This window comes from Scyliorhinus torazame, chromosome 10 (genome assembly GCF_047496885.1).
Source record: "Scyliorhinus torazame isolate Kashiwa2021f chromosome 10, sScyTor2.1, whole genome shotgun sequence".
Classification (NCBI taxonomy): Eukaryota; Metazoa; Chordata; class Chondrichthyes; order Carcharhiniformes; family Scyliorhinidae; genus Scyliorhinus; species Scyliorhinus torazame.
In genome coordinates, this window is record NC_092716.1 from 95605506 (window position 1) to 95632996 (window position 27491).

The 27491-nt window shown below is 53.7% G+C and overlaps 1 protein-coding gene across 1 annotated transcript in view; it reads right to left on the minus strand.

Moving 5' to 3' along the window:
• Positions 1 to 1424: 1424 nt before the first annotated feature.
• LOC140430235 (uncharacterized) overlaps positions 1425 to 27491 on the minus strand; it is a 115705-nt gene continuing 89638 nt past the window's right edge. The window contains exons 3-4 of the mRNA XM_072517664.1: positions 12709 to 12856; positions 1425 to 1523 (exon numbers count right to left, since the gene is read on the minus strand). Coding sequence (XP_072373765.1) covers positions 1425 to 1523; positions 12709 to 12856 — 247 coding nt within the window. The remainder of the gene's footprint in view (positions 1524 to 12708; positions 12857 to 27491) is intronic.

A 27491-nucleotide genomic window follows, 5' to 3' on the forward strand; every position in this document is an offset into this window, starting at 1 on the left:
TCACTGATTGCTTGTAGGCGGGTTCTGCTGGAGTGGAGGTCAGCTTCTCCACCCTGTACCTCAGTGTGGCTGGGGGAGCTCCTGGAATTTTTGTATTTAGAGAAAGTTAAATACATGCTGAGGGGATCGATTGGGAGGTTTAATATAAGATGGCAACCGTTGGTTATGTATTTTAAAGAGCTGGTCACTGTCAGCTGTTGGGGAGGACCGGGGTTGGGGGTTTGTTGTGTTGTGTTTCTGTATTTGTACATGAATTTAAAAATGTTCAGTAAAAATATTTACAAAAAACAAAGTTCCATCACTATAATTCTGGGCATACTTTTATGGTCTACACTAACCAAAAAGATGAGCCGATTCAAAGAAGACTGAGCAATTCCCCCGATCGTGTCTGCCAGGATCCAGCGTTGGGCCCTATTGCTGGGGACATACGAGTACAGCTTGGAACACTGCCCCGCGCGAAGATCCCGCACGTGGATGCATCAAGCCGCCCCCTCTCCCCACAAGGACGCCCCCTTCAGCGGGGGACCTAGTGGCTGTGCTCCACTTTATGGACTCATTGCCGGTGATGGCGGCCCGAATAAAGGGTTGTGCTCAGATGGACCCACAGTTGTCTCGAGTCTGCCACATGGTGCTGGACAGGGCTCAGCACAGGGTGAAACCTGACGATTTGAAGGCCAACTTCTCCAAAATTCCAGAGCTCAAGGTGGAGGACGACATCCTCCTTTGGGAGGCTAGGGTGGTTGTCCCAGAAAGCGGGCGAGCCACGTTACTCCAGGACCTCCATACTGGACACCCGGGGGTGTCCAAGATAAATATACCCGCCCGCAGTTATGTCTGGTGGCCGGGCATCGACACAGATCCAGAGAAGCTGGCCCAACAATGCGGGCCATGCCAGGAGAGCCAGAAAGCTCCACCAGCGGCACCGTTGCACCCTTGGGAAAGTCCGGGCCGACCATGACCGTGCCTTCACATAGACTTAGTCGGTCTTTTTCAGGGACCGATGTTCCTAATCATTGGAGATGCGCACTCGAAGTGGCTCGATGTCCACAGGATACAGGCAACAACTGCAAGGGTGACTGTGGACTGCCTGTGCTACACCATCAGCACACGTGGTATCCCAGAGATACTGGTCTCCGACAACGGAGCCCCTTTCACTAGTGCGGAGTTCCAGGCATTTGTGACCGTCAACGGGATTCGCCATGTGTGGACCACCCTGTATCACCCGGCCTCAAACGGACCGGCCGAGCAGGCGGTCCAAACATTTGATAGGGAGATGGAGAAGCTGACCAACGCAACCTGGGAAACCCGATTAGTCTGTTTTCTGTTTAGTTACAGCACCAAACCACATGCGGCCACTGGGATCGCCGCCTTCTGACACAGTTAAGCGTGGTCATTCCAGACTTCGGAAAGAAGGTCCAGCAAGGTCAAGAGCAGTCCAAATGGACTTCTAGTGCCAGCCTTGGAGTGAGTGGTTGCACACAGGGCAGCTCCAGCTCGAAGGCGTTGGTTCTGGAACATTTTACCTGTTAGCAGGGTAGTTTCAGCAGAAAAGTGATGCGGAAGGTTTAGGAGAAGAGGTTCTCCCCAAGGTTGGCATGTCTACTGGCTATCAGACCTGGCAAAATACAGTGAAGGACCTGGCTAAGGAGTTGGAGGAGAGCTGTGGCAAAGCATCAATTTCAGGAATGGTGGAGGGAAAGGGTCACAATCAGTGGGAAAGCCTCAATTGGAGCAATTGGTGAGCTTCATCCCAAAGGAATTTTGCTAGCGAAGGAAGGAAATGCACGACGACTGGTCGAATGCGATTGAGGGAGCAGTGGCACCTCTGTGAGGGTCAGTGGATCAGGTGGAGAAGTGCCTTGAGGCTCATGGGGCGGTGATACGCGAGGTGGAGGTGGTCGTGTCCAACCAGAGCGATCGGATTGTGTCTTTGGAGGTGGAGGTGTTGGCAGAGCCAGTGGAGGAGAAGGTGCTGGACAAGGCCCCCAGAGATGGATCGGGCCCACAGGTCCTTGAGGCAGAAGCCAAGAGCAGTGGAGCCGCCGTGGACATTGATTGTGTGGATGCACGTGTTTTTGGACAAGAAGATCTGAGGTGGGCCAGGGCAAAGTGAGTCTGTGAATGGGAGGGTAATCGAGTCCGGATATACTAGGACATTGGTGTGGAGCTGGCAAAGAGGCATGCGGGATTCAACAAGGCCAAGGCTGTGCTGTACAGACAGAAGATTTGTTTTGGGCTGTTGTACCCAGGAGACATTGAGGAACATTCGACGGCCGGGAGTGTTATTTTGAGATGCCAGAGGAGGCAAACAGCTTTATAAGGGACCATAAGTTGGGGGAGAACTGAAGGGTGGTGTGGGATGGAGGGGTTAAGTCCACAAATGTTGAGTGTTATGGCTGTATTGTGTTGCAGAAGGGAGGGTTGTACGTTGTAAGGGATGATCACACCCCCCAACCCCCCTCCCCCACCTCTTGTCTTGTTTTTGGAAGGAGGTTATTTGTGAATTTGGGTGTTTTCTTTTTTGTGTATTCAATGGTCTTTTTCGTATTCAGGGGGGTAAGGGGCCAGTTGCATCGGCCAAGGAGGGACTGGTGGGAGGTGCGGCGGGAGGGTGTACGAGGGGGAGAATTCAGGCAGGGGTTGCCACGCCAGCAAGCAATGCCCGTGAATGGAGGTGAGGTGGGGGAGGAGGTTGTGAGGGGTGGCCAGGTGGGGAGCGGGGGAATGCGATGTGGCAGAATGGGAGGTTGAGCGTAGTCATGGCCGGAAGGGGGGGGCCATCTTGGATGGGCCTGGTTCAGGGTAGGATAAAGTGAGAGAGAACTGGTTGGGGGTGATGGCGGATGGTAGAGGGGAATGGAGGCATAAGCCTCTGGTAAGAGTCATGATGTAGAACGTCAGGGGGCTGAATGGGCCGGTCAAGAGATCCTGGGTTTTTGCACACCTGAGGGGTCTGAGACCGGGGGTGATTTTCTTGCAGGAGACGCATCTCCGAGTGAAGGATCAGGTTAGGCTGAGGAAGGGATGGGTGGGGCAAGTATTTCATTGGGGTTTGATTCAAAGTCAAGGGGGTGGCCATTTTGTTGAACAAGTGGATGGGGTTTGTGGGGGCCAGGGAAGTGCGGGACCTGGGAGGAAGATATGTCATAGTGAGTGGGGTGCTGGGGAGGACGCCGGTGATGTTAGCCAACGTTTATGTACCTAACTGGGACAATGAGGGGTGTGTAAAGGGGTTACTGAGAGCAATCCTGCTCTTGGATACACACCAACTGATTATGGGAAGGTTGAGGATGGCGAAGAAGCTGGGAGGGTTTATGGAGTGTTTGGGAACGGTCAATCTGTGGAGGATCAGGAACCTGGGAGGGAGGGGGTAATCCTTCTTCTCACATGTGTATAAGGTGTATTCCAGAATTGATTTCTTTGTGGTAAGTTGGGTGGTGCTGATGGGGGTGGTGGGGGCATAGTATGTGGGAATTGTGATTTTGGACCATGAGCCCCATAGGCTGGAGTTAGGGTTAGTTCGGAGCAGGTGCAGAGGCCGGGGTGGAGGTTGGATTCGGGTCTTTTGGCGGATAAGGCATTTTGTGAAAAAGTGAGACTGGCGATTGGGAATTATGTGGAGCTTAAGCAGGATGAGGAAGTGTCGGCAGCCACGTTTTGGGAAGTGTTGAAGGCGGTGGTTCGAGGGAAGATTATTTCATTCAAGGCTCACAGAAGGAGGAGGGAGGAGCACAGGTGGATGATGGACGAGATAGTTGAGGTGGATGGGAGATACTCTGGGGGGCCCCCACGAAGGAGTTGTTGGCGGAGAGGAAGTGGCTTCAGGAGCAGATTGATAAGTTGACAACGGGCAAAGCGGTGGGTCAGCTGCAGAGGGCGAGGGGGTTGCAGTCTGAGTCTGGAGAGAAGGTGAGCCGACTGTTGGCCCACTAGTTGCAGCGACAGGTGGTATCTAGGGAATTTTAAGGGTGCGGGTGGAGAATGAGGAGGTGATGTCAGAGATGGGGAGGATAAATGAGGTGTTCAGGGGGTATTACGAGAAGTTGTACAGGGTCGAGCCGGGTGGAGAAGAGGGGAATATGGGACGATTCGGGGTTCCCAGGGTCGGAGGAAGGGAAGAGGCAGGCATTGGAGGAGCCGCTGGGGCTGAGGGAGGTGATAGATAGTATCAGTGGACTGCAGTCGGGGAAGGCCATGGGGCCGAATAGCTTTCCGGCTGAATTTTATAAGCTGTTTGCGACAGAGTTGGTCCCCCACCTGTTGAGGATGTTTAGTGAGGTGGTGGAAAGGGGGGGGGGGGGGGGGGGAGTTGCCAGTGATGCTGTCACAGGCATTGATGAAATGAAATGAAACGAAAATCACTTATTGTCACAAGTAGGCTTCAAATGAAGTTACTGTGAAAAGCCCCTAGTCGCCACATTCCGGTGCCTGTTCGGGAGGCTGGTACGGGAATTGAACCGTGCTGCTGGCCTGCCTTGGTCTGCTTTCAAAGCCAACTATTTAACCCTGTGCTAAACCAGCCCCTTTACACTGATCCCAAAGAACGAGAAGGATATACTGGAGTGTGCGTCGTACAGGCCCATCTCATTGTTAAATACGGACATGAAAGAACTGGCGAAGGTTTAGGCATCTAGGATAGTGGGGTATGTGCCAGGGATGGTCTCTGAGGATCAATTGGGTTTTGTGAAGGGTAGGCAGCTCTCCAGTCACATCAGGAGGCTGTTAAATGTGGTTATGACTCCGTCAGGGGCAGGTGCTGGACGTTATTGTTTCTACGGATGCGGAGAAGGCCTTTGATCAGATGGAGTGGAGGTACCTGTTTGGAATTCTGGGAAGGTTTGGGTTTGGGCTGAGGTTTGTGGTGTGGGTGCATCTTTTGTAAGCATCCCCGGTGGCAAGCGTGCACACGAAGATGAGTTCCGAGGGTTTTGGGTTGCACAGGGGAATGAGGCAGGGGTGCCCTCTGTTGCCACTGTTACTCACACTGGTGAATTAACCCTTTGCGTTGGCCCTTTGGGGATCTACTGAGTGGCGAAGGATTGTGAGGGGGGGAGCAGGTAGAACTGGGTGTCGTCGTACGCAGAGGATCTGTTGTTGTTAGTGTCGGACACGCTGAAGAGTATGGGCAGAATCCTGGGCCTGTTTGAGAGGTTTGGGACCTTCTCTAGGTATAAGCTGAACGTTGGGAAGAGTGAGGTCGGGTGGAGCAGGAGGCACTACCGTTTAAGGTGGCTAGAGAGAGGTTTAGATATTTGAGGGTTCAGGTGACACTTGAGTGGGCCACGATGCACAGGTGAAATTTGACAGCGTTAGTGGAGGAGTTCAAGGAGGATTTCAAGAGATGGGACACTCTGCACTTGACATTGGCAGGGAGGGTGCAGGTGATGAAGATGAATGTGCTTCCAAGGCTCCTGTTTATTATTTAGACCCTCCGTCACTTTCTCCCGAAGACCTTCTTTCGGAGGGTGCAGGCACTGATTTTGGAGTTTATATTGGCGAGGAAGGTGCCCAAGGGTGAAGAGGGAGCAGGTGGAGTGGGTTAGTTTAGAAGAGGAGACCTACAGGGAATCCAGTCTGAGGGCCATGGTGACAGCCCCGTTGCCGATAGCTCTGGGCCAGTATAGGGGGGAGGCCTGTGGTGCAATCGATGGTCAGGGTATGGAACCAGTTGAGGAGGCATTTTAAGTTAGAAAGAATGATGCCACTGTGTGGGGACCACAGGTTCAAGCTGGGAGTGATGGTTGGGATGGGTGAGGCCATGCAGCGGGTTAACTCAACCTCCTCCTGTGCAAGGATGAGCTTGATTCAGTTCAAGCTGGTGCACAGGATACACATGACTCGGGTGAGGATGAGTGGGTTCTTCCAGGGGATGGCCGATGGGTGTGAGCAGTGTGGGCGGGGCCGGTGAATCACGCTCATATGTTCTGGGATTGTGAGAAGCTGGAGAGTTATTGGGAGGCGGTGTCTGGAATACTATCCAAGATAGTGGGGCTGGAGGTCAGGCCGAACTCTGTGGTGGTGATTTTTGGGGTCTCGGAAGTGCCGGAGTCGCTGGAGAGGAAGGGGGCCGATGTCGTGACCTTCACCTCTCTAATTGCTCAGCGAAGGTTCCTGTTAAATTGGAGGTCAGACCACGCCGCTGGGGGTGGTGGATTGGCTGGGGATTTGTACAACTTTCTCCGGTTGGAGAAGATGAAGTTCGAGTTGAGGGTCAGAGGAGGTCTTTGAGGTGCAGTAGAGGCTGTTCATGACAGTATTTGAGGAGCTGTTTGTCACGGGGTGGGGGGATAAAAGGAGGAACATTGTACAAACTGTAGATTGTGATTTGATGGACTGAGTATTTTGTTGATGTGACCTCTGTTTAGAATAAAATACCTTTTAAAAAAAAGGAAGAGCAGTCCAAAGCCAACGTGGGATGTTGGAGGCCAATCCGCAGTTTCACGCTCAGACATCATCTACATCTGCAATTTTGACGATGCAGCCACGTGGATCCCGTGGATCGTGCTACGCCAAACAGGGCCGATATCTTACTCTGTACTGGCACTGGGCTGGGAATCTAACTGCCGTGTGGACCACATCCGTGGCCACCTCCAAGAATTGCCAGCGATTGCTGCCAACGCCCAGATTCCGTGGATCCCCCAGCTACAAGCTCCGCCTCAACCATGTCCCCTCCCAACCATGTCCCCTCCGACTGACAACGGCCAAGAGGTCGAGATGTCCGACCTGTTTTTCTCGGATCCCGACTTGGATTCCGACATGAAACAAAATGAAATGAAAATCGCTTATTGTCACAAGTGGGCTTCAAATGAAGTTACTGTGAAAAGCCCCTAGTCGCCACATTCCGGCACCTGTTCGGGGAGGCTGGTTCGGGAATTGAAACATGCTGCTGGCCTGCCTTGGTCTGCTTTCAAAGCCAGCGATTTAGCCCAGTGTGCTAAACCAGCCCCATATGAACATGAACCAGCCCGACATGAACGTCCATCTGCAGGAATACGCAGTCCCGCCGCCATCGACACCCACACCGATACCCGCGCCTGCTCCTCCCCTAACGCCAGCTCCACTGGTCCAGCCTCGACGTCAGCATGGAAGAGCCTCTCACCGATCAGGTATATGCCCCCTCGGCCAACCCCTTCAATGCCGGAACGCCAACACCTGGCAAAATGGACAAAGGGTCCCGCGGATCAACCAGAGGACATGGACATTTCTCAGGACTTGGTGGGGGGAGGGAGGGGTGTTAGGAGCGCCCCCCCCCTCCCCGGGAGGTAAGGGATGATGCGCAATCAATTACTCTCGAGACAAGGTGAGTCATAACGAATAGGCTTTAATCTGCTAGAACTGTTCCCCAGCAGCTTCGATACAGGAAGTGAAGGCTGCTGGGATGGCATCGGTTCTTATACTCCGCCTCTCAGGGCGGAGCTATGTACATCAGCCAATGGTAGACTCCTGGGTCTAGCCAATGGTCATCCACCTCTCAGGTACCGTAATACCTGGTATTACTACATTCACCCCATTAAAAAAATGAGCCCGGCGGGGTGATGGCCAGCGTTAATGTCGCCTTTCGCATGGTAGGACCAGGTATTGAGGTGCCGTGATGTCGAGGGTAATAGCAAAGTGTTCATGGTGCAGCAATCAGTCGATCGGGTGGCCTGGTCGTCCTTCTGGAGCGTCTGGGCTTCGGCGGTGATCCCGATGGGGGTACCGGCGGTTGCAAGTCCAGGAACGTGGTGTCGTCCTCCCAGGCAGCTTCGTCACCCCTAGGCGGCGCTGTTGGGGCGAAAAGTGGGGAGGGGGGGGGAAAGCGCCTGTAGGGGGCGTCGTTACTTGTTCGGGCCTAGACAGGGGCGGCGGGAGTACTGACCCTCCGGTCAGGTGCTGCGGGGAGGGTGGGGGTGGGGGCACTGGCGCGGGTGCGCGTGAGGCTCCGGCGGGCACCAGGTCTCGAAGGGAGACCGTGTCTTGGCGGCCATCAGGGAACGCTACATAGGCGTACTAGGGGTTGGCGTGCAGCAAGTGGGCCCTCTCGACCAACGGGTCCGACTTGTGCGCCCTCACATGTTTCCGGAGCAGGACGGGTCCGGGTGTCGCTAGCCAGGTTGGGAGCGAGGTCCCGGAGGAGGACTTCCTGGGGAAAACAAGGAGACGTTCATGAGGTGTCTGGTTTGTGGTAGTACAGAGCAGCGACCGGATGGCGTGGAGGGTGATCAGGAGGACTTCTTGCCAGCGGGAGACTGAGAGATTCCTGGACCGTAGGGCCAGCAGGACGGTTTTCCAGACCGTTCCGTTCTCCCTCTCAACCTGCCCGTTTCCCCGGGGGTTGTAACTGGTCGGCATGCTCGAGGCGATGCCTTTGCTGAGCAGGAATTGGCGCAGTTCGTCACTCATAAAGGAGGACCCCCTATCACTGTGAATGTATGCGGGGAAACCAAACAGTGTAAAGATGCTATGGAGGTCCTTGATGACGGTGGTTGTGGTCATGTCGGGGCAGGGGATGGCGAATGGGAACCGGGAGTACTCGTCAATCACGTTCAGGAAGTACGTGTTGCCGTCGGTGGAGGGGAGGGGGCCTTTGAAATCCATGCTGAGGCGTTCAAAGGGATGGGAAGCCTTTATCAGGTGCGCCCTCTCTGGCACCCGGTAGAAGTGCGGTTTGCACTCCGCGCCGATTTGGCAGTCCCTGGTGACGGTCCTGACCTCCTCGATGGAGTAGAGCAGGTTGCGGGTCTTGATAAAATGACAGAGCCGAGTGACCCCCCCGGGTGGCAGAGGTCCTCGTGGAGGGATCGGAGGTGATCCACTTGTGCGGTGGCACAAGTGCAGCGGGACAGGGCATCAGGAGGCTCGTTCAGCTTCCCCGGACGGTACAAGATCTCGTAATTGTAGGTGGAGAGTTCGATCCTCCACCGCAAGATCTTGTTGTTCTTAATCTTGCCCAGCTGCGCATTATCAAACATGAAGGCAACCGATCGTTGGTCAGTGAGGAGAGTGAATCTTCTGCCGGCCAGATAATGCCTCCAGTGTTGCACAGCTTCTACTAGGGCCTGGGCCTCCTTTTCGACCGAGGAGTGACGAATTTCGGAAGCATGGAGAGTGCGGGAGAAGAAATCCACGGGCCTGCACGCTTGGTTGAGGGTGGCCGCCAGAGCTACGTCGGACGCATCGCTCTCGACCTGGAAGGGGAGGGACTCGTCGATGGCGTGCATCGTGGCTTTAGCAATGTCTGCCTTGATGTGGCAGAAGGCCTGGCGGGCCTCCGTCGACAGGGGGAAGGTTGTGGACTGGATCAGGGGTCGAGCCTTGTCTGCGTAATTGGGGACCCATTGTGCATAATAGCTGAAGAAGCCGAGGCAGCGCTTTAGGGCCTTGGAGCAGTGAGGGAGGGGGAACTCCATGAGGCGGTGCATGCGCTCAGGTCGGGGCCTATGACTCCACTTCGCACTACGTAGCCCAGAATGGCTAGACGGTCGGTGCTAAACACGCATTTATCCTTATTGTAAGTCAGATTAAGGTTATTCGCGGTCTGGAGAAATTTGGGGAGGTTGGTGTCGTGGTCCTGCTGGTCATGGGCGCAGATTGTGACGTTATCAAGATACGGGAACGTTGCGCGTAAGCCGTACCGGTCAACCATTCGGTCCATCTCTCGTTGGAAGACCGAGTCCCCGTTCGTGACACCGAAGGGAACCCTTAAAAAGTGATAGAGCCGCCCATCTGCTTCGAAGGCAGTGTACTGGTGGTCACCATTACGGAGTGGTAGCTGGTGGTAGGCAGACTTGAGATCCACCGTGGAGAAAACCTTGTATTGCGCGATCCTGTTCACCAGGTCAGCTTACGGGGGAGAGGGTACGCATCCAGCTGTGTAAATCTGTTGATGGTCTGGCTGTAGTCAATGACCATTCTGTGTTTCTCCCCGGTGTTTACCACCTCTACTTGAGCCCTCCAGGGGCTGTTGCTCGCTTCGAAGACCCCTTCCCTCAGCAGCCTTTGGACCTCTGACCTGATGAAGGTCTGGTCCTGGGCACTGTACCGTCTGCTCCTGGTGGCGACGGGTTTGCAATCCGGGGTGAGGTTCGCAAACAGGGAGGGCGGGTCGACCTTAAGGGTCGCGAGACCGCAGACAGTAAGGGGGGTATAGGGCCGCCGAATTTAAAAGTCAGGCTTTACAGATGGCACTGGAAATCCAGCCCAAGGAGGGTGGCTGCACAGAGGTGCGGCAGGACGTACAGGCGGAAATTGTGGAATTCCCGGCCTTGGACAGTGAGGTTCGCTAGGCAGAACCCCTTTATCTCCACTGAGTGTGACCTGGAGGCCAGGGAGATCCTTTGGTTTACGGGATGGGTGACAAGAGAATAGCGCCTTACCGTGTCGGGGTGAACAAAGCTTTCCGTGCTCCCAGAGTCGATCAAGCACGACGTCACGTGGCCGTTGATGGAGATCGTCGTTGTAGCTTTCGCAAGCGTCCGGGGACGACTCTGGTCCAGAGTCACCGAGGCCAGCTGCAGTAATGGAGAGTTCGAGTTCTGGTCGGGCAGCGTGTAGTCGGCTGTGTTGGGGGCCTGAGGCCCCATCCAAGATGGCGTCAGTCATGGGTCGCACATGGAGTCCGGGGACGAAGAAGATGGCGGCGGCGAGGGACAAAATGGCGGTGCCCACCCGTCCAGCGTGGTGGCCGGGGGGCAAAATGGCCGCGGCCGCATGTTGCACACGGCCTGAGGATAGGGGGGTGGCGGTGGGCTTTGGACGGCCGGGGCCTGAAAAGGGGGCTGCCGATATTGGCCGGAGACTGCGGCCACGGCGCGTGCCTGGCAGACCCCGACATAGTGGCCCTTCTTGCCGCACCCGTTGCAGGTGGCGGTGCGGGTCGGGAAGCGCGAGCAGGGATGATTCGCCTGCCCGCAGAAGAAACAGCGTTGTCCGGCGGCGGTAGCGGGCCGTCTCACCACGCAGGCTTGCGGAGTCAGGGGGAAGGTCTGAGGGGCTGCCGCAGAGGGGTGCCACACAGCCCAGGGGGCCGCCGCGCGTCTGGGAGCAAAAGCCAGCGCGTTTTTATACGCAACGTCCATGGACCCCGCCAGGGCCCGTGCCTCAGTCAGTCCAAGAGGGTCCATTTCTAGGAGCCTTTGGCGGATATCGGGGGAGGTCATACCTGCCACGAAAGCATCCCTGATCAAAAGCTCCGTGTGCTCGTTCCCCGAAACTGGCGGGCAGCCGCAGTTTCGGCCTAGCACCAGCAGCGCCTGGTAGAAGTCTTCTAACGCTTCCTCGGGGCTTTGCCTCCTAGTCGCCAGCAGGTCTCGAGCGTGACCTGGTTCACAGGGCGGACATAGTGTCCTTCTAGCAGCTCGATCGCTGCAGCATAATTCTCCGCCTCCTCGATCAGAGGGTAGATCCCAGGGCTGACCCGCGAGCGTAGAAGGTGCATTTGTTGTCTTTCCGTGGGGGTGTTGGTGGCCGTGTCGAGGTAGCCCTTAAAGCACACCAGCCAATGTTTGAAGATAGCAGCAGAGTTGTCCGCGGCGGGGCTGAGCTGAAGGCACTCCGGTTTGATACGGAGATCCATCCTTTCAACTGAAGTTGTAGCAGATTAAATTGATGCGCAATCAATTACTCTCGAGACAAGGTGAGTCATAACTAATAGGCTTTAATCTGCTAGAACTGTTCCCCAGCAGTTTCGATACAGAAAGTGAAGGCTGCTGGGACGGCATTGGGTCTTATACTCCGCCTCTCAAGGCGGAGCTATGTACATCAGCCAATGGTAGACTCCTGGGTCTAGCCAATGGTCATCCACCTCTCAGGTACCGCAATACCTGGTATTACCACGAGGGAGTGTGCACCATCCGATTCCCATTAACTCGCAACGAGTATGGACTCCCCTGATAATTGGGGTGGAGCTTCCCCCTAAACTAGGAAGGTTCCACAGTATAAAAATCCCGGCCTCACTGCAGGTCGGGGAGGGTGACACTCAGCGTGTGGGAGTTTAGTAGCGTATCTTAATAAATCTCTTTCTTTGTATCCGACCGTGCGTCCTATGAGTGTTTCTTGCCCGTCATCTTCTTCAGTGTCTCTCTCGGTTTGCCCAGCCCGAGGCTGGCCCTCTTCCTGGTGCTGCAGTGGTGCTTCCTGGGCCTGGTCCGGCCTCTCTCTGCTTCTCCTCCCCACACAGGGATTAGGAAGACTGGGTGGATGAGTCCCATGGCTGTTGGTCTCACCCTTTATGATGTGCTGCCCCTCTTGCTCCCTTACCTGTAATTTGGGTGCCTGGTTTTTTAAATGACACAACCACATGGCCCAGTCCTGCTTTTCAGAGTGAGGTACAGATTTGTTAGCTGGGCCTGTGTAGTCCCAATGAGAAAGTTCAATTTCACATCAGGCAGTAAATGTGGACCGCACCCCATCAGCTCCTCCCAGCACACACAGGAAGGACTTGCAGTGTGAGCTATACTGGAAGTAGCTGCAGCACAGCACACAACTCCAGCAGGACACATGGTTCCTGTGGTGTCATCTCCAGTGATGCTGCAGGAATGAAATTTACACCTTGTTCTTTGTTAAAAACCATCAATTATAAATGATCAGTTTGAATTCCGTGTGGCTGCAGAAACAGTTTTGGTTGATCCTTACCCGGGGGAAAATTGATCGAGAATTGTTATCAACAGATGGACTATATAACATGTTCCTTCTCCAGCACTTTAATCATTACTCCGTGAAAACACTTACCCAGGAGAAATCGGCAATAACAGTAAAGTCTGTACTGCTACTCGGTTGCAGTTTTCTTACAACAGCATCGACATTCGGAGTTACAAAACTTTTACTGTCCTCGGAAAAGGGAGTTTTCATCATCACCTTCCTTAGACTAGATTCCAAACTGTAAAATAAACAGAGAGTTAACACTGGATATGAAAATAAAAACAGGAACTCACACATTGGGTCAGATGTGGGCACAATTCAAGGGACAGATTTCAAAGTGTCATTTTGGGCGTGTTTAGCAGGGTGTTTCTCGACAGCCGCATTGGCGAGATCATGGCCCATATTCAACGGCACTTAGTGCCAAAAATGAGCTTCTTGCCATTACTGGCTGTCTCTGCACCTGATTCACCCGATTCCCTCTCAGCCTCTCACCGCTAACAAGGGACAGCTGCTTTTAAACGCTCCCACACCGCTTACTCCCAGTCAACACACAAGCATGGCAGCACGCGGAACTGCTCCTTGCTTTGGCGATGCTGTGAATGAGAGGCGGGGCACCCTGTTCCCCCGAGGTGGCAGCAGTAGGGTCAGCAATGCCACCTGAGAGACATTGTCGGAACGGGCAGCATGACCAGGAGGACCGCCTTCCGATGTCGGGAGAAGACCAACGACCTCCACCGAGCTGAAAGGATAAGTTACCACCTCTCTCCTGGCATCAGTTCAACCTACCACCCCTCAGTTTCCCAAACCAACCCCCCCCCCCTCCCCCCCCCAAATGACTGGCTGACACCTTGCACCCTCCCCACAAATGATCTTTGTGCTTGTTCCTCAGAACACCCTGGCACCCAGCAGCACAACCCTTTAATGTCCAGGAGTGGTGCCCACACATGCCATCTGCTATAGGCCCCTCTGACCCATCAAGCATGGAGCTCACAATCCCCTCTCTTTGTCCCCACAGGAGAAGATAGTCCATAATAAACTGGGAAGAGCCAAGACGGGCAGGATGCCAGAGATCCGAGTCCTCGCCCCCTATGAGGAATGCAAAATTGCAGGGATGACTGAGGAGAGAGCAGTCATCAACAGTGAGGTCGGCCTGTGCCAGACAGGTGAGGATCCACTGCCCCTTCACCCAGATGACCTGTCTCAAGTGAGTTGTTCATACCAGACAAAATGATCCTTCCCTCTCACTGACCACATGTCCATTGTCTCACAAGATCTCCATCTGATGAGGTCGGGCCATCCGGAGTCGTATCCCCTTGCCACCCAAGAGAACACCTTGGAGCAGAGCTACAAGGGGATCACTATTAGGCGTCATAGCTGTAAGGTTTTCGGGCAATTCGGCCCTTTTGGAAAAACTCAGAGACTGTAAACTGACTTTTCAGCCAAGAGAACAGAACCAGTTTTCCCAGCAGGCTTGGTCCGCTGAGCTGAGTAGGGACATAAGTACATAAATATTTACAAACACCCCCCTAGGAGCTACAAGGAAGAAGGAGCCAGACAACAAGATAACATCAAAACACAGACAAAGGGGCACGGGAATACACAGGAGGCTTGCCTGCAAGCAGGACAATGGGATGGTCATAGCCCCATGCAAATGTAAATGACCTGGCCTCCACCAGAGCAGAATCCAATTAACACCCCATCAAAATAGCGAGGTGAGAATAGCAGCCATCTCCGGAGCAGCTGGAAGACACTGAAATTCTCCACAAGAGAGCTTAACCTCGTTACCCTAGAAATCAGACTGTCTGAGTTCAGCATATTGCGCTGGAAAAGCCCCTAGAAGATCAGCGGTAGAGAAAAACCAAGTTGGAGGCGGGCCTGGGGGAGGTACTCCAATCTTGACAGAAGCTACCGGCAGAAAAACCAAGTTGGAGGCGGACCTGGGGGAGGTACTCCAATCTTGACAGAAGCTACCGGCAGAAACTCACTGGGAGGAGGGGGGCGGAGCCAGCGCCAAATTCAAATCGCGCAGGTCTGAAAAAACCAAGTTGGAGGCGGACCTGGGGGAGGTACTCCAATCTTGACAGAAGCTACCGGCAGAAACTCACTGGAAGGAGGGGGCGGAGCCAGCGCCAAATTCAAATCGCGCAGGTCTGCCTAGCTGGAAGGGGCGGACCTGCGAGGAATACCCGGAAACATACAGCTCTGACCGGCTCAAAGGGGGCGGGACCAGCGGGAACTTTAAAAACTTACCTTTTTCAATGCAAAAGGGGCTGGCCGATCACAGAACAAAGCCAGGTAAAACAATATAAAAGGGGCTGTGTTTTCAATTGGGGGTCTCTTCGTTCTTGGCTCGACCTCTGCACCCCTGACTTGATCTCTGCAGCCTGTGACCGTAAGTACCCTGCAGCAGCTTGCGAAACTCCCTTGACTTTAATAGTGGTTGAGGCTTTGGGGAAGGGAACTTGTTTTGTGCCTTGTGATATTGCTAAAAACTGTGTAATCATAAGAATTTTCGTTGTGTCCGCTATATTACTTTTGAATAGACTTAGTTTGTATTAGAGCATAAGATTTTATTGTGTTTCTTCTGTTGATGATTTTGACCTGGGTTTTGCAATAAACCTTGATTTGATGATAATTGGAGTCGTTTAAATTCTTCAATCTTTCACCAGCGATCTCTGACCAAGTCATTGTTAAAATACTCCTCACCTTAATTCCGGGTTCAAGAATCGAGGGTCATCTTGAGCGATTCACTCAGGACAGACTGCTGGTTAGGAAATAAACAGCAGTGTCCTATTCTCTCTCTTGGGAAAGCTACTCTAGTGGAGTAGGAACCGGGTGGGTGTTGCACCACCGGCAAGAGAGAGAATCACCTGGGTATTGGTAGGGGTCTGTAGATCTGTGTGATATAAGTCTCAGGCTGTCGGTTAGGAATAAACGGTAGGCTTGAATCAGTGCTCTCTTCAGTGGAAGTGTCCCAGTGCGACATCCCCTGGCCTCTGAAGTTTCAGTGCCAGCTGGAGAGAGACACACACAGATATTCGAACCCCAGATATCGGCCCAGTAGTGGAGTAGCGGAGATGGCACCCTCTACAATGGCGACCGCGGCAGGAGCTCGGTGGTTTGGAGTATGTGACTTGGCAGAGGGGGTGAGGGAACGAAGCAAAATGGAGGAGAGAATATCCTCGTATTTGTGGCGAAAGGTCAACCTCACCAAACCTTGGGTCTCAGAATTAATCAATGCGGAGCAACCGGTAATGGCAGCTGCTGCATGGACAGAAAGCAAGGCGCACAAAAGGCACTTGGAGAAGGCAGTTTGGCTGGTTTGCCTGTCTCAGCAGGTAGTCAACGCAGAGCAAAGGATCGAAGAGTTAGAGCAGGAGGCTAGCGCAGCGGAACGACTGCGGGGGGAAGTGGCAGAAATGAAACAGGAAAGCGAGTCTAACAGATGTGAGAAGGACTATCTCCACTGCCAGATAGTGGAGGGTAAAGAAAAGGAACGGAGGCTCCAGGGACTCTATGCTCGGAGTACAGAGCAGTGTAGGAAGCTGGAGGGGAAGTTCCGGGACATCCAGGCAGCGTACCGAGTGGCTCGCGAGGAAGTAGGGGACTGTGCCCATGGGCCGTGCCAGGCACGAATAACGGAGTTGGAGGAGACCTTGTCCAAGTTCAGGGGACAGATACACCTGGTAGGTCCAGGGGGGTTCCCTAGGGGCAAGGTGCTCCTCGCAGCGGATGATTCCCCAAAGGCCAAGGGGAATAGACCGCCTCCTGAGGCACCGGGATTGTGTCCGGGTCGGCAGGGGGGGATCGGACTGCACGTTCAGGAGCAAGTCCAAGGGGGGTCGGCAGGGTACCCCCAGCTGGCGGCGTGTCCGCCTGGTTTCGTATGTGGGTCCCCATGGGATGGGGACAGACCGCTGCCTGGGATGCCGGTGATGGGGCCGGGTCAGCAGGTAGGGTTTGGACCGCCCGGTCAGGGGCAGGTCCAAGGGGGGTCAGTGGTGTATCCCCAGATAGCGGCGTCTCCTATATGGGTAGTTAGCCCGGGGACAGGGGGGGTACCCAACGAGGCAGGAGAGCTGGACAGTGGGGAGGAGGAGCAGGAACCCCAGGTAGGGCAGATGTGCCCTGTCAGGCAAAGAAGGTATGGTCCCCCGGCGGGGATGGCAAACAGGGGACCGGTTGAGGGCGACATTATCGTTCCTCATGGGGCATCCGCGCTCAGGGGGATGGTGGCCCACGTTCCCAGACTAACTCCAAAGGGGGATCCGTCGCTGCATTTTATGGAGGTGGAACAGGCTGCCAACATCAATGACTGCGACGAAGGGGAGCAAATAAAGATGCTCCTGATAACCCTAGATGCCCAGCTATGCAGGACAGTGACCTCTGGGAATGGGGGAAGACCTGACACCTGGGCGGCAGCACAGACTGCTGTTCTGGAGGCAATGGGCTTGAATCTGGGGAGCCCTTTCATGAGGGTGGGGGAAACCAAGCAGCAACCAGGGGAATCTCCCACCATGTTCGCAGACAGACTGTGGATTGTCTATATGGAGGCATGCGGGGTTCAAGCGGATAGACGGAATTTAGGGGAAAGAACCGCCCACTGGCTGAAGACCCTAGTTGCCAACTGTCTCCCTAACGTTAGGGCAAAAGCCGAACACTGGTTCGACCCGCAGAGTCCGGACCTTAATGAGGAAGAGGTCCTTAGGAAACTTACCCTCGCATATCGTAATGGGGAGAGGGGTGAGGACAAGCCCCTTAAGGGTAGGGTGCATGAAATCGCGCCAGCAGCCCCTAAGAGAGAGTGGAAGCATGAGGGCACCCGGACCTCCGACGAGAAACCGGTATGCTACGGGTGTGGGAAGGCCGGGCATTTCAAGAGGGAATGTAGAAACCCTAGCAAGCAGGAGAGGGCTCCCGCAGTAGAGAGTCAGACCCCGGCGGTAGGAGCAGCTGCCCCGGGAACCATCGAGATAAGTAAAATTTTAGCCCTTTTGCAAGGCTCAGGACAGGTGGCAATGGCAACGGGCCAGGGCCTGCCCGCACCCACACCACAAGAACCCGTATGACTACCCAGGGAGCAGCCTCAGGAAAAAGGGAGCGCAGGGGTAGTTCTAGCCCCAGACCCTGGTCCGGTCCAGGTGCAGGGTCCCATTCTGGAGGCTGCCTCAGGGGCTATTTGCAGTTTAAATCCCTTAAGGTGGGACCCATGCGAACGCCACATCAGTCAATTTAAATTGTTCCACCCCATAAGGACAAGAAAGAGCAAGGTGGGGGGAAGACTGGGGGTGGTAGTGGAGAAACCCCCCGTAGAATTAACGACGGTGGGGGAGGTCCCTGACTCCACGGTCACACAACCGGTGACAAGGTGCTGTCCCGAAGGGGCAGTCCCAAAGAAACCGACCGTGCTGCAAGCACCCAGCCCAGGGACAGTAACGATTCCCAAGCCCTTACCTGTGGGTCAGGTAGCCTGCCTTAGTATAGAGGCTAAGGAGGCGGAGGAAGTGGAGGTATCACCTTGGGCTTGGGAACCAGTCGGGGGACGAGGGAGCAATCGGGTCTCCAAGCCCCCGGTAAGATGGTCCCCATCACACCTCCCTGTCACCCGGTCCCGCAGTAAGGGGGCCCGAGTGGAAGGGAGCGATGAGGGATCACCGAACCCTGTTGGGAAAGGAGAGGCAAGGGGCAGCCCGAACCCCCGGGAGGGGACGGTCTGGCCCGAGCCGTTGGACCAAACAGGCGAACTGCCCCAGTTTAGCGGGGCACAGTTTTAATTTGGCCACCCGGAGACGGGTGGCATTGTATATAGCATTCCCCCCCTGTTAGTTCTAATTAGTGTGTAGTTGTGTGTGAAGTATTTAGGATCGTGGGAACACAGAAGCGCCTGGTGCAAGGGTAAAATGATGAAGCACCAGGCACTAGGACCCTGGTGCAGCCGGGCTGTAAACACAGAATCACAGACAGGCTGCGGCTACTTCAAAGCGGGAGCTGCTGCTGCCGCCGGATCGCGGCAGGCACTAGGACCCTGGGGAGCCGGGCTGTAAACACAGAATCACAGACAGGCTGCGGCAACTTCAAAGCAGGAGCTGCTGCCGCCGCTGGATAGAACCCATGCACTTTAAGGTAGGTAGGGCTGTAGAGGCAAGGATGGGTTTTGTTTTTTACAGATGGGGCACCCGACGATGTGGAGTTTGATGATCTTGGCGATGGTGGGACCGGGAGAACTCCGCAGAGGCGAGACAGAAGAGTCCTTCGACTGACCGGGTTAGGGTGACTGAGGGCAGGCGGGTGTGTTTAACCTGTGAGGGGGACGTTCCTTTGGGGAGATGGTGGTGGCCCAGGAAGCTGAGGCTGGACATGAGGGATCGGTCCTCGGACTGGGAACGCCTGGACACCAACACCTAACGGACCATCACAGGGTCACCGGGTAGGATCACCGTTTGCGGGGATAAGGGGTGGGCTTCTGACCAGGGCATTTATTTGTGTTCATGGGGATCTACCAAGGCATGTCCACACGGGGCACTAATCACTTTTGTAAGGTGGTGGCAGAACCCAGGGAACGGGATAAAGTGACCGCACTGGGGAGGGATGTGTAACGCCCAGGGAAGGGATGACTGTAAAAGCTACCGAACTGCTGGTTCAGGTAAAGCGACCCCTGCCCACAGCCCAACCGATCGACCCTCACAACTGTCCGATCACCACCAGGGGGGGGCCTGAGAATGGTTTAGTGTTTGCCCCACAAAGGAAATGTTGTACAGGGGGTACATTGTGCTGTCGCCTCAGTTGGACTAAACCTCTCAGCTGCAGGTATCGACGATGGAGAGTAAATGAAGAGCCCTCAACGGGAAGAAGCGAAGTGCAGCCAAGAAAGGAGGATCCTTGGTGAAATAAACAGATGCAATTGTAAATAGTTGTATGGATTCGCGGGTCCCAGTTACTTGACTGTGATATATGTACAGGGACCCTTACGTTTGGGGTTCCGGTGAAATGTGTATATGTTACTGTCTGCTTGAATTAAGTATGGTCTTGTCTTTCCCTTTCATTGAAATCAGGGGTAGCCTAGATTAAGGGAACTGTCTTGGGACTTGTAGTTTCGCATGTTGTTGGGGGGGGGGGGACCTACGGTCCACACAAAAGGAAATAATTGCCCTTCACCTGTGTCGATACGGTCCAAGCAGGTAGGGACGTATCGAAGGGGCATCTGTAAGGTTTTCGGGCAATTCGGCCCTTTTGGAAAAACTCAGAGACTGTAAACTGACTTTTCAGCCAAGAGAACAGAACCAGTTTTCCCAGCAGGCTTGGTCCGCTGAGCTGAGTAGGGACATAAGTACATAAATATTTACAAACACCCCCCTAGGAGCTACAAGGAAGAAGGAGCCAGACAACAAGATAACATCAAAACACAGACAAAGGGGCACGGGAATACACAGGAGGCTTGCCTGCAAGCAGGACAATGGGATGGTCATAGCCCCATGCAAATGTAAATGACCTGGCCTCCACCAGAGCAGAATCCAATTAACACCCCATCAAAATAGCGAGGTGAGAATAGCAGCCATCTCCGGAGCAGCTGGAAGACACTGAAATTCTCCACAAGAGAGCTTAACCTCGTTACCCTAGAAATCAGACTGTCTGAGTTCAGCATATTGCGCTGGAAAAGCCCCTAGAAGATCAGCGGTAGAGAAAAACCAAGTTGGAGGCGGGCCTGGGGGAGGTACTCCAATCTTGACAGAAGCTACCGGCAGAAAAACCAAGTTGGAGGCGGACCTGGGGGAGGTACTCCAATCTTGACAGAAGCTACCGGCAGAAACTCACTGGGAGGAGGGGGGCGGAGCCAGCGCCAAATTCAAATCGCGCAGGTCTGAAAAAACCAAGTTGGAGGCGGACCTGGGGGAGGTACTCCAATCTTGACAGAAGCTACCGGCAGAAACTCACTGGAAGGAGGGGGCGGAGCCAGCGCCAAATTCAAATCGCGCAGGTCTGCCTAGCTGGAAGGGGCGGACCTGCGAGGAATACCCGGAAACATACAGCTCTGACCGGCTCAAAGGGGGCGGGACCAGCGGGAACTTTAAAAACTTACCTTTTTCAATGCAAAAGGGGCTGGCCGATCACAGAACAAAGCCAGGTAAAACAATATAAAAGGGGCTGTGTTTTCAATTGGGGGTCTCTTCGTTCTTGGCTCGACCTCTGCACCCCTGACTTGATCTCTGCAGCCTGTGACCGTAAGTACCCTGCAGCAGCTTGCGAAACTCCCTTGACTTTAATAGTGGTTGAGGCTTTGGGGAAGGGAACTTGTTTTGTGCCTTGTGATATTGCTAAAAACTGTGTAATCATAAGAATTTTCGTTGTGTCCGCTATATTACTTTTGAATAGACTTAGTTTGTATTAGAGCATAAGATTTTATTGTGTTTCTTCTGTTGATGATTTTGACCTGGGTTTTGCAATAAACCTTGATTTGATGATAATTGGAGTCGTTTAAATTCTTCAATCTTTCACCAGCGATCTCTGACCAAGTCATTGTTAAAATACTCCTCACCTTAATTCCGGGTTCAAGAATCGAGGGTCATCTTGAGCGATTCACTCAGGACAGACTGCTGGTTAGGAAATAAACAGCAGTGTCCTATTCTCTCTCTTGGGAAAGCTACTCTAGTGGAGTAGGAACCGGGTGGGTGTTGCACCACCGGCAAGAGAGAGAATCACCTGGGTATTGGTAGGGGTCTGGAGATCTGTGTGATATAAGTCTCAGGCTGTCGGTTAGGAATAAACGGTAGGCTTGAATCAGTGCTCTCTTCAGTGGAAGTGTCCCAGTGCGACATCCCCTGGCCTCTGAAGTTTCAGTGCCAGCTGGAGAGAGACACACACAGATATTCGAACCCCAGATATCGGCCCAGTAGTGGAGTAGCGGAGATGGCACCCTCTACATAGCTGTCACCCCCATCTTCCACCAGCACAGAGACACACGTCTCAGTGGATGACATTAGTGGACAGGCTAATGGGGCACAATCTGGTTAGCACCACACATTTGCTGATGCACATCAGGTGGGGGCAGGAACATCCAGGGGAGACAGCAGTCGGAGGTCTGCTGGGTTCCTGGAATCAACTGGTTCCCAGTCAGCTGCCGGGCCTCTGGATAAAGTTCTCCAGAGCTGATGCAGATGATAGGAAACAGCCATCACATTCAGCAAGGGATATCTGTGACATTACAGCGACTGCATAGCCAATTGGAGGAGTCCCAAAGGCTTCGGGAGCAGGAGATGGTGTCAACTCCGAGGCCAGCACTGCTAGCATGGTGACCGCAATGGAAAACCTGGAGCACGATGTCTGTATCTTGAGCGGTGGTGCCCAAGGCAAGGCTCAGTCCATGACGACAATGGCTGGGGGCCTATACATCATGGGCGGGATTCTCCGACCCCACGCCGGGTGGGAGAATCGCCAGAGGTCGACGTGAATCCCGCCCCCGCCGTCCTCCTAATTCTCCCGCCGCCCAAAAACCGGCCCGACGTGACTCGCGCCGCTCCCCTCGGAGAATGGCGGGCTCCGGCGCAACTCAATGGGCGCCGGGTGTGCCAAAAATTTTCAGCCCATGATGGGCCAAAGTCCCGCCCATTTGTTGCCAGTCCCGCCAGCATAAATTGGAGTAGGTCCCTTACCGGCGGGACGTGGCGGCGCGGGAGGGCTGCGGGATTCTTGGGGGGGGCGCAGGGGGATCTGGCCCCGGGAGGTGCCCCCACGGTGGCCTGGCCCGCGATCGGGACCCACCGATCCGCGGACGGGCCTGTGCCGTGGGGGCACTCTATTGTTCCGCACCGGAGGCTTTGGTCCTCCGCCATTCCCGGTGGGGAAGCGAATCCCTCTGTGCATGCGTGGGGATGATGCCAGCACGCGCTGGCGCTCCTGCGGATGCGCCAGTCGGCGGAGGCCATGCAGCGTCGGTTGGTGTGGCGCCAAGCCCCTTTCCCACCAGCCGGCGGGGCGGCAACCACTCCGGGGCGGGCCTAGCCCCTGAAGGTGCGAAGTGCGGCCCGACACCGGAGTGGTTCACGCGCCGTCCCGCCGGGACCCCCCGCCCCGCCGGGTAGAGGTGAAGCCCGCCCCAGGTCTCTGTTGCTGAGGGACATGTCCCAGACACAGGTGGACATTGCCAAGGCACTGCAGAGCATGGACCATTCACTGAAGACCATCGCTGAGGCCATCAACCCCATGGTGCAGACAGGAGCCGCCGCGACTGGCAGAGCCAAATGACCCGTCCATCACATGGACGGTCCATACCGGCAGAATCAGGGAGGAGGAAGGGCTGGAGGCCAACCCGGTGCCTGCCACCAAGGAGATGACGGTAGACTCCAGCTCTTCCGATTCCCCCCTCCTGACACTGGCACATCTCAAGGGCAGCAGGCAGAACAGGGTGGCACGATGATGCCTATGGCACGAGTAGGTCAGTCAGGGTCCTCCGTCTCCAGGGCCTCCAGACAAAGTCTGCCAAGGGCATCAAATGCCAAGGGCGGGGATTGCCGCAGGCTGCCTCACCTCTAATGTGCATCCTGGGGACACACCGAGACAACACTAGACCACGAAAGACCAAGGAGAGAGTGAGGAGCACCGAGTGGGCACTGCGGGGAATGGAAATGTAAAATGTTCACGATTAAAACATGTAACACCTGATACATGTGAAGCCTCTGTCACGTTAATCTTCACAGCGGCCTGCCTGCATCCCCACCCCGTTGCCCATTGCTCTCCCAACTCTCTCCCCCCCCACCCCCACCCCCCAGGCATAGTGGTCGAAGATAAAAAGCCCCTGTTGCAGACGGCGTTCAGGGGATGGGTGTGAGTGCACTGTCAGCAGAAAGGCAGGAGTCAGACTTTAGCATAAACGGAGGAGCAACAGAGCTTTCCTTGTACATTGACTCACTGACAGTGTCAGCACAGGCCCATTACCCTGGAGAGATGTTCCACAGATCCTTGCAGGGTGGTCGAGGAGGGGCAACGTGATGGAACGGGGGGGGGAGATGGGGGGGTGGAGGGAAATGGGGGCAAGGAGTGAAATGGGGGAAGGAGTGAAATGGTGGGGAGGAAATGGGGTGGAGGAGGGAAATGGGGAGGGGGCTTGGGGGGGAAGAAGGGAATGGGGAAGGAGTGAAATGGGGAAGGTGGGAATGGGGGAAGGGAGAAATGGAGAGGGGATTGAGAGGGGGTGGGGTGGAGGGATAAGGAGGGGTTGGAGGGATATGGGGTAGGAGGGTTATGGGGGAAAGTGTGGAATGGGGGGGAAGTAGGAAGATAGGGTGATGAGGGAATGTGAGGAGGAGGGAAATGGGGAGGTGGGGAAAGGGGGTTTGGGGGAAAATGGGGGAATGAGGTAATGGGGGAAAAGGAAATGGGGAAGAAGGAATAGGGTGGAGATGAATGGGGGATCATAGAATCATAGAATTTACAGTGCAGAATTTACTCCACCTAACGTTGTTGGACACTAAGGACAATTTATCATGACCAATCCACATAATCTGTACATCTTTGGATGGTGGGAGGAAACCAGAGCACCTGGAGGTAACCCTCGCAGACACGGGGAGAACGTGTAGGCTCCGCACAGACAGTGACCCAAGCCGGGAATCGAACCTGGGCTGAGCTTGGATGGTCCCAATGTCTTTTCTCATCTTTCTTTATGTGTACATATTGCTAAACAATAAAGGTGATGTGACATGGAACAGAATCATAGAATGGTTGCAGCACAGAAAGAGGCCATTTGGTCTGTTGTGTCAATGCTAGTTCTCTGCCTGAATGACTCAGCTTGTCACATTGCTCTGTCCTTTCCCTGTAGCTTTGCAAACATTTCCTCAAGTGCTTATTTGCTGATGGTATCTTCCTCCACTACACTCTCAGGTCGTGTAATCCAGACTCTAACCACTGCCTGCACAAAAACACTTTTCCTCACATCACTGCTGCTGCGTTTGCCAAACACGCTATCAAGTCTGTCTCGACCCTCATGATTTTGATCATTTCTATTGAGTCTCTCCACTACCTTTAGTGATATGGTGAATATAAAGTGGTTTATAAAGGTTTTCCAGCATTGGAGCCTGCCAGGGTCCCACTGATATCTATAAATGCCCCAGGACAGGAAATGTGGGAGATTTGGGTTTCCACAGGCAAAGGAACTTCAGGGTTGCTGAAGGATCATTTGGTTCATATTCTGAGCTGTTTAGTTTCTATTAAAAGTAGAAATTTTCATTGTTGAGCAACCCCGGGTATGGTTTTCGAGAACATTTTAACCAAACTGAATTTAAAATAAGTATTTTATATGATGGCACAATTACAGATTATATCATGACAAGGATTGTGCCCAGCACGGATCCTGGCATGCCGGGTAAATATCAGGAAAGCCCAAAATCGAGATCCGTGACGGGCATGAAATATGTTGTGGTTCACCCGGCCTGCTCCTGATGGCGAGGCTGGATCTCTCCAAAACTAGCGAGCATATCATTTACCCTCATTTGCATTCATTTCAATCTCATTAGTGAGATTGAAGTCGAATGCAGCGGCCTCCCGGGAATTACCCAACTCCCCACCGATAAATCACGTGGGCGTCGTTTAGTAATCCTTTTCAAAAACGTGAAGCTGGCACAATGGCTGTTGTGACGAGGTGAGTAGCTTTTTCCATTTCTGGAAGCAGCTCAAGGAACCGGAGCTGCTGGCCCAGTGGTCGTGGGAAGTGCGGGGGGGGGGGGGGGGGGGGGTTTGCATCTGTGAGGCCTTCAAGCCATCTTTAAATAATGTGGAGACCCATGACAGGGTCTGCCCAACTAAACACTTCCAGGATAAAACCTTGCTGTGGCTTCGATCTTGAATTTCACTCTCTTTGACTGTGAGCAGCCTCTAGCTTCACAGCTGAAGGCTATTTCAAATGAGGAATTAGCCTTGTTAATTATGACAGCACTTCACACTCCTCAACTCTCATGTGCCTCCTTGAGGGCACACATGCCATGTCTCAGAAGATGATTAGTGTCTCTCCTTATCCAATTCCTTCCAGATACCAAAATGGTTGTTGGTGTCGATTCTGCAGCGGCTGTGCACATATTGCTTGTGACAGCCAAGGCAGCCAGGCTCCGGTGAATTTGATTTGATTTGATTTATTATTGTCACATGTATTAGTAAACAGTGAAAAGTATTGTTTCTTGCATGCTGTACAGACAACACATACTATTCATAGGGAAGGAAGGAGAGACTGCAGAATGTAATGTTACAATCAGAGCTAGGGTGCAGAGAAAAGATCAACTCAATACAAGGTAGGTCCATTCAAAAGTCTGATGGCAGCAGGGAAAAAGCTGTTCTAGAGTCGGTTGGTACATGACCTCAAACTTTTGTATCGTTTTCCTGACGGAAGAAGGTGGAAGAGAGTATGTCCGGGGTGCATGGGGTCCTTAATTATGCTGGCTGCCTTCCGAGGCAGCGGGAATTGTAGACAGAGTCGATGGATGGGAGGCTTGTTTGCGTGATGGATTCAGCTACATTCACGACCTTTTGCAGTTTCTTGCGGTCTTGGGCAGAGCAGGCTCCATACCAAGCTGTGATACAACCAGAAAGAATGCTTTCTATGGTGCATTTGTAAAGGTTGGTGAGAGTCGTAGCTGACATGCCAAATTTTCTTAGTCTTCTGAGAAAGTAGGGTCGTTAGTGGGCTTTCTTAACTATACCGTTGGCAAGGGGGGACCAGGACAGGTTGTTGGTGATCTGGACACCTAAAAACCTGAAGCTCACTGACCCTTCCTACTTCGTTCCAATTGATGTAGACAGGGGCATGTTCTCCACTACGCTTCCTGAAGTCGATGACAATCTCCTTCGTTTTGTTGACATTGAGGGAGAGATTATTGTCGTCGCACCAGTTCACCAGATTCTCTATCTCATTCCTGTACTCCATCGCGTCATTGTTTGAGATGCGACCCACGACGGTGTTGTCATCAGCAAATTTGAAAATCGAGTTGGAGGGAAGTTGGAAGGCAGCAGTGTTGACGCAGGCTGGAGGCAGCAACCCATATGCAGGCGACTGCCGCACACTCTGAAGACCTGGCTGCCTGTTGGATTCAACAATTGTCGAGATGGTCCTTTCAGGCAATTAGCTAAAATATACTGGAAAATAAAATGATTCTTGAAAATTAGTTAATTTGTAGAAATATGATCAAGTTATAAAAATTGGTTAACCTTTTGAATCCTGACTACGCCTATCTATAGATACTGACAAATGTTGCAAATGGTGAACTGTAGAGAAGCAATATGACGGTACATTCAACGAATTTGCAACAATCTCGTAACTGAGGCAAGACGGGATGTAGGGAGTTTAACCGTGGGACAGGAGACATGACAAGGATAATAAATTTGGAGTAATTGATTAATGTCTAATTAACCAATCACCTATTAAGTGACTGACACTTTCCTGAACGAATCAAGGGGGGTCTCAGCTGGGAATTAGAACCAATGAAAGCAAATAAGGGGTTAAATCATAAATAAGGATTCCCTCAAGAATGTGGGGCGAAATTCTCCATTATCGGCGGAAAGTCCGCCGACCGGCGCAAAAAACGGCGCAAATCCCACTTGCGTCACGTCATAAAAATGGGACGATAGTCTCCGGCCCGAAATGGGCTAGCAGCGACGTAACGGGATCCGCGCTTGCGCAGTGGTTCACGCCGTGCAGCGTCATACGCGCTGCATGGTGTGACGGCTCATAAGGCCGCGCAGCTCCCCCCCACCCGACCGGAACACCCGACCGCAACACCCGACTGGATGGCTGGCCGTCGCTCAGCCCCGAGGTTCGAGTCACGCGATGTGGAGGCGCTCCTGGACGCGGTGGAGCAGAGGAGGGACGCCTTGTATCCCGGGCACGGCCGCAGAGT